Below are 16,205 nucleotides of genomic sequence, written 5' to 3' on the forward strand. Positions count from 1 at the left end.
GTTCAGTAGAGCCTTTCATCTTGTGAGCTTATATACCATAGTCAATGTGAGTGTCATACCTCCAAACAGGGAGATAGTCTCACAAATGGCCACTGATTTGCTGTAATGCAATGAAAGAAGAAATTCCTCTAACACATAAACCGAAGAATCCCTAAATGAAATGGAACTCCCCAAATAAGAGTATTTTAGAGTACAACAAACACTTGGAGCTCTTTGGTCCCACTATTATTGCCTCTAGCTTATTTTTTCACCAAATGTTAGATAGAAAGAAAAAAATACCATTTCACATCTCTCAAGACCAAAGCTTACTTTAACTTTTTGCTTTGAGTTTCTCAGAAAAATGAAACATGTGGCTGTGGCTTCAAAAAAATTCAGCAGCCCACTCTCATTTTTTTATTTTTTAAATTTAGCATCTGTTATGGCAAGCACTTTAGATATTGACTATACAGAGATGAGTAAGGTTAAATTTCTTTCCTCAGTAAATTCATATCTAAGAGAAAACTAAGTTTTTCTTGCTGAATTTTACTAGTAACTCAAATGTGAATGATTTCATAATATAGGTATAAAATTTTTGAACACACTGAGCCATAGCTATTCTCAAAGTTACTTTGCAAAATATTGTTTTACTTTTATCACATGTAGTGAACTAATTTGCATAGATACAAAGATTAGTTTTGCAAAGAGTACTCAATTCAGTTGTTTGTTTTTCTAAAAAAAAAACCTAAAAAGGCAAATTCATCAAGAAAATCTGAGAGAAAAGACATTTTTAATTTGACTAAAATGGGCACAATCTCATTTTCAATTTGTTCTAAATATTTTTTCATAGTTTAGTTCTTTTTTGTTTTGGTATTAAATTCTTTAATTGGTACATTGTAGGTATACAACACAATTACATTTCTCATTGGGAATTGTACCTTTACATAATGCATCTTGGTTCTTATTTTTTCCCCATTCCTAGCCCTCCCTTCACCCCCTCCACCCTTCCCTATTTACAAAGACTTTATTTCCATTTTTTCCATTTCTCATCATTTTTCCTTTCCCTTCTTTCCTTTCCCCTGCCCCTCCCGCTACCCTTACCCCTTTGGACCTTTTCTTCCTATTTTACATTATCGATTATTCATTCTAATCATTGGTACATTTTAAGTATACAATATAATGACATTCATCATTGGAAATTTGCACCTTTACATAGTCTCTCTTGGTTCTTATTTTTCATCCTTGCCCAGCCCTCCCTTCAACCCCTCCATTCCTCCCTATTTACAAAGATTTTGTTCCTATTTTTCCATTTTCTCATATTAATCCCACTCCCTTCTATCCTTTCCCCTAGCCCTCCCACTTCCTTCCCCTTTGCCCCTTTTCTTCCTATTTCACATTACCTATTATACATTTAGTCCTTATTTGCACTTTCAGTTTCTTACACCAGAGAAACTATTCGGTATTTACACATGTGTGTCCTATTTATTCCACTTAAGGGTCTCGCCTCAATGTGCATCCACTTAGCAATAAATGTTTCTAATTTCTCATTTTTTATGGCTGAGTAGTAGTCCATTTTATAAAAAACCCACCTTTTCTTTATCCAGTCTCCAGTTGATGGGCATTTGGGCTGTTTCCAAGGTTTAGCTATTACAAACTGCGCTGCTATGAACATGGGCGCACATATATCACTGTGGTATGATGCTTTTAATTCTTTGGGGAAGATCCTCAGCAGTGGAATAGTGGGGTCAAATGGGACTTCCAGTCCTAGTTCTTTGAGGTATCTCCATACTGAATTCCACAGTGGTTGCACCAGTCTACACTCCGACCAGCAGTGGAGCAGGGTTCCTCTTTCCCCACAGCCCTGCCAGCATTTGTTATTGGTTGATTTCATGATAGCAGCCATTCTTTCTGGAGTGAAGTGGAATCTCAGAGTTGTTTTCATTTCCATCTCTTGAATGACCAGTGATGTTGAACATTTTTTCATGTATTTATTTGCTATTTCTACTTCTTTGTCTGAGAAATGTCTGTTCATTTCAGATGCCTGTTTTTGGATTGGGTCTTTAAATTTGGGAGGTCTGATCTTTTTAAGTTCTTTATAGATTCGAGATAGTAGACCTTTGTCTGAGGAAGAGCAGGTGAAGATTTTTTCCCACATTGTGGGTTGTCTCTTCACACTGCTGGTGGTTTCTCTTGCTGTGTAGAAGCTTTTTAATAAAAAGAGATCCCATTTGTTGATTGTTTGTGCTAGTTCATGGCCAACTGAGGTTTTGTTGATAAAATCTTTTCCTACACTGATGTCTTCAAGGGTTCTACCTAACCTCTGTTCCAACTGGTTCAGAGTTTCTATTTTAATATTTAGATCTTTAATCCATTTTGATTTTAGTTTAGTGCATGGTGAGAGATATAGGTCTAGTTTTAATCTTTGGCAAATTGAAGCCCAATTTTTCCAGCACCATTTATTAAAGAGGCTATCTTTCCTCCAGTGAGGGTGTTTGGCTCCTTTGGTGAAGATGAGATGGCTGAGTGTGTCTGGCATTGTTTCTGCATCTTCTAATCTGTTCCACTGGTCCTCAAGTCTGTTTCTTTGCCAGTGCCATGCTGTTTTTATCACAGTAGCTTTGTAGTATAGTTGCAGTTTGGGGATTGTGATACCCCTTGCCATGTCTCTGTTACCTAGAATTGCTTTTGCTATTCTGGGTCTCTTCTTGTTCCAAATGAATTTTTGGATTGTTTTCTCGAGGTCTATGAAGTATGCTGCTGGGATTTCAATTGGAATTGCATTAAATCTATATAGCAGTTTTGGAAGTATGGCCATTTTCACTATATTAATCCTTCCTACCCAAGAGCAGGGGATGTCTGTCCATTTTCTGATATCATCTTCAATCTCTCTTTTCAGAGTGCCATAGTTTTCAGAGAAGAGGTCTTTGATTTCTTTTGTTAGGATGATTCCTAGGTATTTCAGTTTTTTGGATGCTATTGTGAAAGGAATTATTTGCCCTATTTCCCTCTCAGTGAGTCTGTTATTTGTGTAGAGGAAAGCTATTGATTTTTGAGTGTTGACCTTGTAACCAGCTACTTGACTAAATTTGGTTATTAAGTCTAGAAGACTTTTGGTGGAGTTCTTGGGGTCTTCTATATAGAGTATCATGTCATCTGCAAATAATGACAATTTGACTTCTTCATTACCTATCTTTATTCCTTTTATTTCTTTCTCTTGTCTAATTGCCATGACTAGTTTTTCCAGAACTATATTGAACAAGAGTGGTGATAGTGGACATCCTTGTCATGTTCCTGATTTTAGTGTGAAGGGTTTCAGTTTTTGACCATTTAGCATGATATTGGCTGTTGGTTTTTCATAGATGGCTTCTATCAGTTTGAGGTAGAGACCATCTATTCCAATTTTTTGTAGGGTTTTTATCATAAATGCATGTTGGATTTTGTCAAATGGTTTTTCTGCATCTATGGAGATAATCATATGGTTTTTGTCCTTGGCTCTATTGATATAGTGTATTACATTGATTGATTTTCTTATATTGAACCATCCCTGCATCCCTGGGATGAATCCCACTTGATCAGGGTGTATGATCTTCTTAATGATCTTCTGCATTCTGTTTGCCATGATCTTATTAAGGATTTTTGCATCTATGTTCATTAGTAAGATTGGCCTATAGTTCTCTTTTTCAGTTGGGTCTTTCTCTGCTTTGGGAATCAAGGTGATGCTTGTTTCCAGGAATGAATTTGGGAGTATTGCTTCCCTTTCAATTTCATTGAAGAGTTTAAACAGTCATGGCAGCAGTTCCTCTCTAAATGTCTTGTAGAATTCAGCAGTGAAGCCATCAGGGCCCGGGCTTTTCTTAGTTGATAAGTTTTTAATTACATTTTCAATTTCATTGATTGATATTGGGTTGTTCAGAATTTTTAGGTCTTCTTCGTTCAACTTTGGTAATTCATATGTATCTAGGAATCTGTCCATTTCTTCTGTGTTGTCCATCTTATTGGCGTATAGGTTCTGGAAGTAGGTATTGATGATCCTCTGGATTTCTGCTGGGTCTGTTGTAATTTCACCCTTTTCATTCCTAATTGCATGGATTTGGGCCTTTTCTTTCCTTTTTCTGACAAGGTTGGCTAAAGGTTTGTCAATTTTGTTGCTTCTTTCAAAGAACCAACTCTTGGCTTCATTGATTTTTTTGTATTGTTCTCTTAGTCTCCATTGCATTGATTTCCCCTCTGATCTTTATAATTTCCTCCCTTGTATGAGCTTTGGGGTTGTCCTGCTCTTCTTTTTCTAGAAGCTTGAGGTTTAGCATCAGGTTGTTTAATTGGGCTTGTTCTGTTTTCCTAATATGTGTATTCACTGCTATGAATTTCCCTTGTAAGACTGCTTTCATTGTGTCCCATAGATTCCGATATGTTGTATTGTCATTGTCATTTAATTGAAGGAACTGTCTGATTTCTTTTTTAATTTCCTCTGTGATCCATTGGTTATTCAGAAGTATATTGTTCAATTTCCACGTGTTTATGAACTTTTTTGAGTTTCTTTTGGTATGGATGTCCAATTTCATCGCACTATGGTCTGATAATATACAGGGGGTAACTTCAATTCCTTTGCACTTACTTAAACATGTTCTATGTGTGAGTATGTGGTCTATTTTTGAGAATGACCCATGTGCAGCTGAGAAGAATGTGTATTCTGATTTTGTGGGGTGGAAGACTCTGTAAACATCTGTTAAGTTCATTTGTTCAGGAGTTCGATTGAGTTCTAGTATTTCATTACTTCTTTTTAGTCTAGTTGATCTATCTATTTGTGACAGTGGGGTGTTGTGGTCCCCCACTACAATTGTACTAGTGCATATATGACTTTTGATGTCCATTAGTATTTGTTTTATATAGTTGGGTGCACTAGTGTTTGGTGCATAGATATTTATTATTGTCATCTCTTTCTCTTGGATTCTTCCCTTTACAAGTATGTAGTGTCCTTCTTCGTCTCTCTTAATCAGTGTTGGTTTGAAATCTACTTGATCTGCCAAGAGGATAGCTACTGCTGCTTTTTTTCGGGTTCCTGTCCCATGCAGTATTGTTTTCCACCCTTTAACTTTCAGTCTGTGAGTTTCCTTTTGAATTAAGTGTGTTTCTTGTATGCAACATATTGTTGGATTTTGCTTCTTCACCCATTATGCCAGTCTATTTCTTTTGATTGGTGAATTGAGACCATTAACATTGATGGTTATAACTGAAACCTATTGACTTGTCATTGCCATGACTTTTTCTTTTTGTTGGGTTCTCCCCCTTTACATTTAATTTCTTGTCATGCCAGATAGGTTCATTCTGCTTTGCTTCCTGGGGTTGTCATCCTCAGTGTCTGTTCCTAGGATATTGTGTAAAATTCTTTGGAGTGCTGGTTTGGTATTCATGAAGTTCCTAAGGTGCTCTTTGTCATGAAAGTATCTTATTTCTCCATCCATTTTGAAAGCTAGTTTTGCAGGGTACATCAATCTGGGTTGGAGGCTGTTTTCTTTTAGGGCTTGGAATATGTCACTCCAAGCTCTTCTTGCCTTGATGGTTTGTGTGGAGAAGTTTGCTGTGATTCTGATGGGCTTTCCTTTGTATGTGATTTGTTTCTTTTCTCTGACTGCTTGGAGAACTTTGTTCTTCTGTTGTGTTTCTGGAATCTTAACAATTATATGCCTATGTGTAGATTTTTTTTGATCAAGGCTATTTGGAGTCCTATATGCCTCACTTATGTGTATGTCAAGCTCTTTTCCCCTGCTTGGGAAGTTTTCTGCCATTATTTCTGTGAAGAGATTTTTTTATGTCATCTGCACTCTCTCCTGTTTCTTCATTGAGCCCAATCAGTTTTATGTTATTCTTCTTTGCATCATCTAGCAGCTGCTGGATTGATTTCTCATGTTCCCTTATAATTTTGAAGCAATTTTTCTTTTCCTGGTCACTAATTGCAATCTTATCTTCTATATCTGAAATTCTGTCCTCACATTGGCTCATTCTGCTGTGTAGACTTTCAATGGAGTTTTTCATGTCCTGGAAATCTATTTGCATCTGTTTTATGGATTCCATTTGTTTCTTATGTTGGGATTCCATCATGTTCCTGAGCTTCTCTCTAGATTTATTAATCATGTCTTGCACTAGGGACACAATTTCTCCTGTTATCTGAGAAATTATTTCTGATTTCATTTTTTCCAGATCCCCTTTTGTTGTCAGTTCAGTGGGTCCAGGTGGTTGAGTATCAGAGAGTTCCATCTCATTTCCCTTTGGGGTTGCTGTAGGTGATCTGGAAGTCTGGTTTTGAGACTCATTTACATGTTTTCTCATTTCGACTGGGGCGGGGGTCTGTTAGCGCCTGCACAGGTTACCTCCTCTGAGCTGGGAGAGGTGGGACAGGGGCCGGGAGCAGCAGTAGGGATGGTGACCCAAAAGCCCTTTCCTGTGGGCTGGGAGCAGCGGAAGGGATGGTGACCGGGAAGCCCCTTCCTCTGGACCAGGAGCAGTGGGACAACGGCTCAGAAGCCCCTACCTCTGGGCTGCGAACAGTGGGACTCAGTACCTTGGTCTGGTGGTCTGGTGTCCTCTGCATCTTTGTAGTGTGGAAGCAGGTGGCTGCCTGTCTGCAGTGGGGTGATTCGGCATTTTCTGTGTGACTCAGGACCTCGGCAGGGCATGCACAGACCCTCCTGTGTGCAGCGGGCTGATTCGGCGTATTCAGTGCGACTCAGGACCTCGGCAGGGCATGGGCAGACCTGCCTGTCTGTAGTGGGCTGATTCGGCGTGTTCTGTGTGACTGAGGACCTCGGCAGGGCATCAGTTTATGTAGTTCTTGATTCTAATAACATTGTCAACATAAACCCAGTCTTCTATAAGCAAAGTAAGGTAGAACTTCTTAAGCATCTCTGTCTACTTATTCCTTGAGAAATTCCTGCTTCTAATAAATATTTGGCACTTGACCACACATGTCTTTGGCAGCTGGACTGTAAAAGAAAAAGGGCCTGTGGTTTCCAGATACAGTGGAGGGAAGAAAACTATGAGGACGAGGACGGAGATAGCTGTATGGTAGATGTTTAGTTAGCATTGTCTCATTAATCCTTATAATTGACAGGTGATTATCATCTCCATTTTACGATGAGGAAACTGAATTTTAGGGTCATGAACCAACTTATTTATTCATTTAACTGTGAGTAGCACAGATTCAAACTCAGGCCTCACTGGCCTAAGTGCATGCTCTTCACTTCATTTTTATATTGAAATTAAAACATGCTGACAGCTAGAAGCGAATACATTTGTAGAAGGCTCTTATTTAATTTAATTTCCTCAATTCTGTCTGTGGCAGGGAATCAGGTCTTTAACTTATAAGGAAACTTACTTACTTCTGAACACTGATGATTATTTCCAGACTTCAGTAGTTTTGTAGCTAGGAGAAAACTTGCAGATGACCTGCTTCTAATTTAAGGATAAAGAAAGGATAAAGAAAATAAGATTCAGAGAGAACCTCAATGACTCATGGCAAGCCAGCTCTCCTTATCCATGTTCAGTATTCTGTCATCCCAGGCTCCCTGTCTTCACCCTCAGAAGCCTGTTATGATAATGAAAACACTCTCCTTACCACTCAATGGCATCCTTATGAATATATGTCTGTATAAACATATAGTATGTGGTACATCACTCACACACCTACAGAGTCAGCCCTCTGTGCCTGCAGGTTCTATATCAGTGAATCCAACCCAGCACTGATGAAGAATATTCTAAAAATACTCTGTCTTCTCCTTGTCATTCCCTAAACAATATAGTTTAACAACCATATACATAGTACTTACATTGTACTAGGTATTATGTGATCTAGAGTTGACTTAAATTACAAACAAAAATATGCATAGGTTATATGTAAATATTGTGTCATTTTCTGTAAGGGACTTGAGCATATGTGAGTCTTGATATCTTCAGGAAATCCTAGAATCAGTTCCCCAAAGACAGTAGGAAAAGTGTGTATCTGTATGCGCGTACACACATGCACACACACCCATATATCTTTCTGCCTTAAAGTAAATAGTGACAGAGCTTGACTATTTATCAGTTATTCTTGAGGCCTCGCATGCCTCTTGTGTCTGTCTTGCTCTAGTACTTTCCTTGTTTTTAGCATTCTCTTTTTCACTCAGTTTCTGTTGCTAAGTAGAAAAGCACATCATCAAACATATAAAGCCAGGATTAATATAAAAATTGAGGCTGAATGAATGTTTGAAGGAACTTCAGTAGATAAGATGGATATGCTTTTATATGTGGTTTTGTGACCGATTTTAGTTTTTAGAAAAGGAGTTGTTTTTCTGATGCCATTGCTTTTGGTTAGTGTTGCTCTGTTTTGTTTGTGTTTGCTTGCTCGTTCTAGGTTATGACAAGGTTCATGAATAAATCACAACTGAATAAAAATATGAAGAGCTGAATATATTTCCATCATCACATTTCCAGTCTAGAACACAAATTCTATTTTTATATTAGAATTTAATTTTTTTTCTATTATAGAAATTATGGCTCAAAAAGTTGAAGATTTTGAAATACAGCCACAGAAGCCACTTTGAATTTCTAGCCTCCTACTGTTGTTTCATTGGAATCTAATGAAACGATAGGTGATATACCTTTATGGAGAAAGCACCATTGCTATGTACCTTAATTCAGCTCGGCAGCAGAGGTGATGTTTGCCACATCCCTGAGTGCTGAGATGATTAAAGTGAGAGTCAGAAGTCTCCATGTCTCTCTAATCCAGCCTAGTTTAAACCAGTAAGCAGATAATACAAGGGTTTAGGGGCTGATACCAAGCAAAGCAAAGCAGCTTATTCTCCATTTCTGAACATTGAGTCACATGAATCAAGGGCAAATAGTGACAACATAGAGTTGTGTTACAATATCTATTTTCATGTTTTTGTACTTTTGGTATCTTTATTATTATCAATAACTGGGGTATTTGATTACTGTTGTGGAATTCTGGAAGCTTGATTAAAAACACCTCCTTTCCTACTTGAATTCTGAACTGAGAACAACAACTGAAGAGATAGTCATATGTAGGAGTCACAAAATGTCCTTGACTGGTAATAAAGTTTGTTATTGAAGTGTTTGTACACAGAGAAGCTTTGCTTTGTAAACACAGTCCTGAACATGCCAGCTTACCTGCTGGAGTGGACCTCTAATCCATCAGCTGAGTTGGATGTGGGCTTCTAACCAAAAGAAAAAAGGATAGGCCCTGTGGTCACCTTCTCATTTCCAACTTATTCCTGACTGTCTTATAAGTCAGTCAGCTTCCCCAGAAAAGTTTAGGGAGCAAGTTTAGGGACAGAAAGAGGCAAGGAGATGAAGCTAATGGTGCTCCCTCCATATGTTAAGATACATGAAGATGGAGAAAAAAATCCCCAAATATCAGGGTTATACAAGTATGTGGATATTTCAAGTCCAATATTTATTGTTCTATCTGTGAACCAGGCATCATATGTGTTGTACATTTAACGTCAAAATACTTTACCTCACCCAAGCCCCAACCCCAGAGCCACAAGGAGCATTTTAAAGGAGTTTTCATAAGTATTATTACCACAAATTTATGGATGAGGAAACTAAGCTTTAAGGAAGATAATTATTTGCTCAAAGTAGCATGAATAATAATTAGAAGTGCTGAGAGTCACATGCAGACCATAATATACTTTTTATTAAAACTCATTTTTCCTTTATTCCCCAGTTATTTCTCATCTTAATAAATCTGTTGGTATTTATCAAAGCAAATTGGATTTCGACTTGAAAATAATTCTGAGGCTGCATTGATATAAAGTTTAGGGTGTATAATTCATTGCTACAAAGTTTAGTCTGCATTTCTTTTTTAGCTTTTCACTTTGAAATGATTTTAAACTTACAGAAAAGATGCAAAAGTGACACAGAATTCTCATAGACCCTTTATTCAGCTTCCCTTAATTTTAACCTCTCATATAATCATAACATGATTATCAGAACAGGAAATTGATGTTGGCACAGTGTTATTGACTAGACTCCAAATTTTATCCAACTTTCACTGAGTTTTCACGACAGACTATGTGTTCTCTAGGCCAGGAATGGTGTTATAGTCATTTTAATATCCCAAGTGCCCGTCAGTGAGTCTGACCTGTAGTTGGTGGGTGATTGTGGAATGAATAAACGGATGAATGGATTTTAGATCCAGTACCAATGTTTTGAGGTATTTTTTACATGTGAATACTTCTCCAGGTGTAGAAAACACCTGAGGAAAGTCTGAGGTTATGATTTGAATAAATGTTTAGAACAAAGTTCTACATTAGACTTCGTGAAGCGCAGCCCACTAGAACTGTGAAAAAATTTCAAAGCAAAAGAGAACATAACAAGGTATAGCGCTGGGGTTTTAGCTCAGTGGTTTTGTCGCCTGCTGCGCAAGCACAAGGACCCGAGTTCAATCCCTGGTACCAAAAAAAAAAAAAAAAACAAGGTAGAAAGAGACAGTAGAATCCACTACTTGACCATTCATTTTACTCTGCATGTGCATGTGCGTGTGTGCATGTGTGTGCGTGTGTGCGTGTGTGTGTGTGTGTTTCATCTCACATCAGTCACTGCCTAGGCAAGTGAAACAGCAGTTCCTGCCAATCTGATCTTGATGATTTCCTGGCAGGTTGCAGAACTTTAATGGTAAATCAAGTCATGAAAACTTTCTTGCTTGAAGAGGAATCCAAGCAGATACTTTTAAGCTTTCTATTTCCTTTCACACTGAGTTCAACAGAGATAATGTTAATCAGGGGTGAATCTGCTGTAACAGTAGTTTCTGACAACTTCAAAACTAAACACTTTTTTGTCTCAACTTTTATAGCCAGAGAGTGTAAAACCAGGAGAGAGTAAATATTCAAAGCACAAAATTCCTATTAGTAGGTGAATGAACCTCCAAATGGCATTTTCCTTGCTCTTTTTTTCCATCTTCTGTCAACCAAACTTGAAATATTAATGTGACAGATTCTAGGAAGGAAAGAAAATGGTACTGTAGTTATGAAAACTTGGTACAACATTGTTATGAGAACTAATTGTTCTCCAAAAGTTCCACTTTCTAAAGTTTTTCATTACTTTATCATTTAGATGGAAGATGTCATAGCACGCATGCAAGATGAAAAAAATGGAATTCCTATCCGTACTGTCAAAAGCTTTCTTTCCAAGATACCTAGTGTCTTCTCTGGTAAGTGTGCATTCAGCATAGCTCTATTTTCTCCAGTACCTTTCATATAATTACTTTCAAAAATGTATTCCAGCCATGTTCTGTTCAACTCTCTAACTTATTAGTCAATAACTCTTGAATATGTTATTCCTCATAAATACTTGAAATGACAGTAAAACAAAACATGAAACCAAAAGTCACGGCCCTGGTTTAACTTAGTTTGTAAAGGGTGAACAAATGTGAAATAAGAGAAAACAACAGAATTAATATTAAATATAAATATATGAAACAATATCAAATAGATCATGCATTGAAGTTAAGATAGTCCAAAAATTAGTGAGAAGTCAGGAAAAGGTTCCCAAGCCAAGGGATGTGGTGAATTTGAAAGATGTGCAATCGTGTCACCCTGGGACCATGGCCACTGACACCTGTGCTTGCCAAATTGAGCAGTGACCAGACTGCAGGAACAGGGAGGAGAGACAGGGACTGGGACAGACTGAGGATCTCTGAAACCCAACCAAAGGAATCTAATTTCTGACATATGGGGGGTTTACAGGGACAGTCACAATTTCTGTATAGAATATTATAGTGAATGTGCTCAGGATTAATAGGCATTAAGCCAGGGCTGTAGTTATTCTGAGATGTGCAAAGTTCTTGCAGGAATAGTTTGAATGCCCACGGTTCTGACAACCAAGAACTAAAGCACTGAAGAAGGAAAAGCATGAGGATTTGGCAAATATGCAGGAGAAAAGAGGACATGGCCCAACATTTTTGTTTTTAATTGGTTGATCAAGAAATAAAGGAGGGCCAGGGATTTAGCTCAGATGTTCCACCACCTGCCTCGCAAGCTCAAGGACCCAAATTCAATCCTGGTGCCAAAAAAAGAAAAAAAAAAAAGAGAGAGAGAGAGAGATAAAGGAATCATTTCCAGAAATAGGGTAATTACAGGTTTGGATAGAAGTGGCTAGAGGAATCCAAGAAAAAATGGATGGTTATGGGTTAAAAATCTGTGCTGTGACTTCACAAAGCAATAAAGGCCTCTGGTGTGGGGATTGGGAAGTGGTAGGTCATGGCACAGGATAAGTTAGGGAAGAATCCAGGCCAGATGGACCAAATTGGTGGCAGTGAGGGATGAGAGAGGAAGGAGAAAGATCCTGAGCATGAGTGGGAGGAGCTTGACAGGAGTCCTGTGGAAGGAGTGGGATGCTTCCCCATTAGCCAGGATCCAGGCAAGACCAGGATCCAAGAACCCCAACCACAGAAAGAGGGTGTCAGAATCAGCACTGGAATAGCAAATAAGCAGGTCCAGATATTGGGGTTTGAGGGTTGTGTTGACCTCAGAAGACAGGGAGCTATGAAAAAATTCTTGATTGACAACTTTAAGATCATAATTGAAAAGTAGGATTGGACATACAGATTGAGAATAAACCCTGAAAATCCATTACCTTTTTTTTTGTATTAAATTATTTTATTGGTACATTCACACAATTACATTTCTCATTGGGAATTGTACCTTTACATAATGCATCTTGGTTCTTATTTTTTCCCCATTCCTAACCCTCCCTTCACCCCCTCCACCCTTCCCTATTTACAAAGACTTTATTTCTATTGTTTTCCATTTCTCATCATTTTTCCTTTCCCTTCTTTCCTTTCCCCTGCCCATCCCACTACCCTTACCCCTTTGGACCTTTTCTTCCTATTTTACATTATCGATTATTCATTCTAATCATTGGTACATTTTAGGTATACAATATAATGACATTCATCATTGGAAATTTGCACCTTTACATAGTCTCTCTTGGTTCTTATTTTTCACCGTTGCCCAGCCCTCCCTTCAACCCTTCCAGTCCTCCCTATTTACAAAGATTTTGTTCCTATTTTTCCATTTTCTCATATTAATCCCATTCCCTTCTATCCTTGCCCCTACCCCTCCCACTTCCTTCCCCTTTGCCCCTTTTCTTCCTATTTCACATTACCTATTATACATTTAGTCCTTATTGGCACTTTCAGTTTCTCACACCAGAGAAACTATTCGGTATTTACACATGTGTGTCCTATTTATTTCACTTAAGAGTATCACCTCAATGTGCATCCATTTAGCAATAAATGTCTCTAATTTCTCATTTTTTATGGCTGAGTAGTAGTCCATTTAATAAAAAACCCACATTTTCTTTATCCAGTCTCCAGTTGATGGGCATTTGGGCTGTTTCCAAGTTTTAGCTATTACAAACTGTGCTGCTATGAACATGGGCGCACATATATCACTGTGGTATGATTCTTTTAATTCTTTGGGGAAGATCCCCAGCAGTGGAATAGCGGGGTCAAATGGGACTTCCAGTCCTAGTTCTTTGAGGTATCTCCATGCTGATTTCCACAGTGGTTGCACCAGTCTACACTCCCACCAGCAGTGGAGCAGGGTTCCTCTTTCCCCACAGCCCCGCCAGCATTTGTTATTGGTTGATTTCATGATAGTGGCCATTCTTTCTGTAGTGAAGTGGAATCCCAGCATTGTTTTCATTTACATCTCTCGAATGACTAGTGATGTTAAACATTTTTTCATGTATTTATTTGTTATTTCTACTTCTTTGTCTGAGAAATGTCTGTTCATTTCAGATGCCCATTTTTGGATTGGGTCTTTAAATTTGGGAGATCTGATCTTTTTAAGTTCTTTATAGATTTGAGATAGTAGACCTTTGTCTGAGGAAGAGCAGGTGAAGATTTTTTCCCACATTGTGGGTTGTCTCTTCACACTGCTGGTGGTTTCTCTTGCTGTGCAGAAGCCTTTTAATAAGAAGAGATCCCATTTGTTGATTGTTTGTGCTAGTTCATGGGCAACTGAGGTTTTGTTGATAAAATCTTTTCCTACACTGATGTCTTCAAGGGTTCTACCTAACCTCTGTTCCAACTGGTTCAGTGTTTCTATTTTAACATTTAGATCTTCAATCCATTTTGATTTTAGTTTAGTGCATGGTGAGAGATACAAGTAGAACATGTTTAACTAAGTGCAAAGGAATTGAAGTTATCCCCTGTATATTATCAGACCATAGTGCGATGAAATTGGAGATCCATAGCAAAAGAAACTCAAAAAATTTCATAAACACGTGGAAATTGAACAACACACTTCTGAATAACCAATGGGTCACAGAGAAAATTAAAGAAGAAATCAGAGAGTTCCTTCAATTAAATGACAATGACAATACAACATATCGGAATCTATGGGACACAATGAAAGCAGTCTTACAAGGGAAATTCATAGCAGTGAATACGCATATTAGGAAAACAGAATGAGCCCAATTAAACAACCTGATGCTAAACCTCAAGCTTCTAGAAAAAGAAGAGCAGGACAACCCCAAAGCTCATACAAGGGAGGAAATTATAAAGATCAGAGGGGAAATCAATGCAATGGAGACTAAGAGAACGATACAAAAAAATCAATGAAGCCAAGAGTTGGTTCTTTGAAAGAAGCAACAAAATTGACAAACCTTTAGCCAACCTTGTCAGAAAAAGGAAAGAAAAGGCCCAAATCCATGCAATTAGGAATGAAAAGGGTGAAATGACAACAGACCCAGCAGAAATCCAGATGATCATCAATACCTACTTCCAGAACCTATATGCCAATAAGATGGAAAACACAGAAGAAATGGACAGATTCCTAGATACATATGAATTACCAAAGTTGAACGAAGAAGACCTAAAAATTCTGAACAACCCAATATCAGCCAATGAAATTGAAAATGTAATTAAAAACTTATCAACTAAGAAAAGCCCGGGCCCTGATGGCTTCACTGCTGAATTCTACAAGACATTTAGAGAGGAACTGCTGCCACGACTGTTTAAACTCTTCAATGAAATTGAAAGGGAAGCAATACTCCCAAATTCATTCCTGGAAACAAGCATCACCTTGATCCCCAAAGCAGAAAAAGACCCAACTGAAAAAGAGAACTATAGGCCAATGTCACTAATGAACATAGATGCAAAAATCCTTAATAAGATAATGGCAAACAGAATGCAGAAGATCATCAAGAAGATCATACACCCTGATCAAGTGGGATTCATCCCAGGGATGCAGGGATGGTTCAATATAAGAAAATCAATCAATGTAATACACTATATCAATAGAGCCAAGGACAAAAACCATATGCTTATCTCCATAGACACAGAAAAAGCATTTGACAAAATCCAACATGCATTTATGATAAAAACCCTACAAAAAATTGGAATAGATGGTCTCTACCTCAAACTGATAGAAGCCATCTATGAAAAACCAACAGCCAATATCATACTAAATGGTCAAAAACTGAAACCCTTCACACTAAAATCAGGAACAAGACAAGGATGTCCACTATTACCATTTTTTAATATTCACTGATATAAAGCAATAGTGGTAGGTACTGAATAAAGAGCACATCAGTGACATTTTTCATATTAATGCAATTTTGTTCGAATTATAATTCTCTATTCCCTAGACTTCTCAAGAGCCCCCTGCCTCTCAGTTCAGTTAGATACTTTACTATTTATTTAATTGGTATGTCTTGTGTTATGTATATTTATGAGCTTCTTCATAATAATATCCTCAAATTATGATGATCTTCAGTCCCAACCACTGTACTAGATTTTTTTCAGTAATTTTGAATAATCTCCCGTCCCAGATCTTTACTGTAATCCCTGGGTATTGTTAATTCCACTGTCATTTTAGGCCCCATTTGCTGTCTGCATGTGTTTTTCTGGCTTGTCCTGCTGCTTCTTTCTCTTCTGGAGCTTTCCTTTCATTCTTCTGCAAAGCCACTAATAAAACCAACAATCTGCTAAGTTCATCACATTTAGTAGAGTCAGAAACAAGCTGTGATGAAAGCCTGTAATATGTGAAACAGTAGTATGATCATGAATACAGCAATCTATCCACAGAGGAGAAAGATCTCAGATATTGTTCATCCCACTTTTTCACGTTACCAGTTTATGGTCTCTAATGTCTTGGGACTCCAAGCATGGTCCATAGACCAAGAGTGTCAATACTACTTAGAAACTTACTAGGCATGCGCTA

The 16,205-nt window shown here is 37.9% G+C and overlaps 1 protein-coding gene across 16 annotated transcripts in view; it reads left to right on the plus strand.

The window, feature by feature from the left end:
* Rgs7 (regulator of G protein signaling 7) overlaps positions 1-16,205 on the plus strand; it is a 520,574-nt gene that overhangs the window by 241,264 nt on the left and 263,105 nt on the right. For all 16 annotated transcript variants that reach the window (XM_087194092.1, XM_021265470.2, XM_087194091.1 and 13 more), the window contains one exon: positions 11,089-11,185. In XM_087194092.1, the coding sequence (XP_087050218.1) occupies positions 11,089-11,185 (97 nt within the window). The remainder of the gene's footprint in view (positions 1-11,088; positions 11,186-16,205) is intronic.

This window comes from Heterocephalus glaber, unplaced genomic scaffold (genome assembly GCF_053883595.1).
Source record: "Heterocephalus glaber isolate CG9 unplaced genomic scaffold, H.glaber_assembly_v1.0 deba00001600, whole genome shotgun sequence".
Lineage (NCBI taxonomy): Eukaryota > Metazoa > Chordata > Mammalia > Rodentia > Bathyergidae > Heterocephalus > Heterocephalus glaber.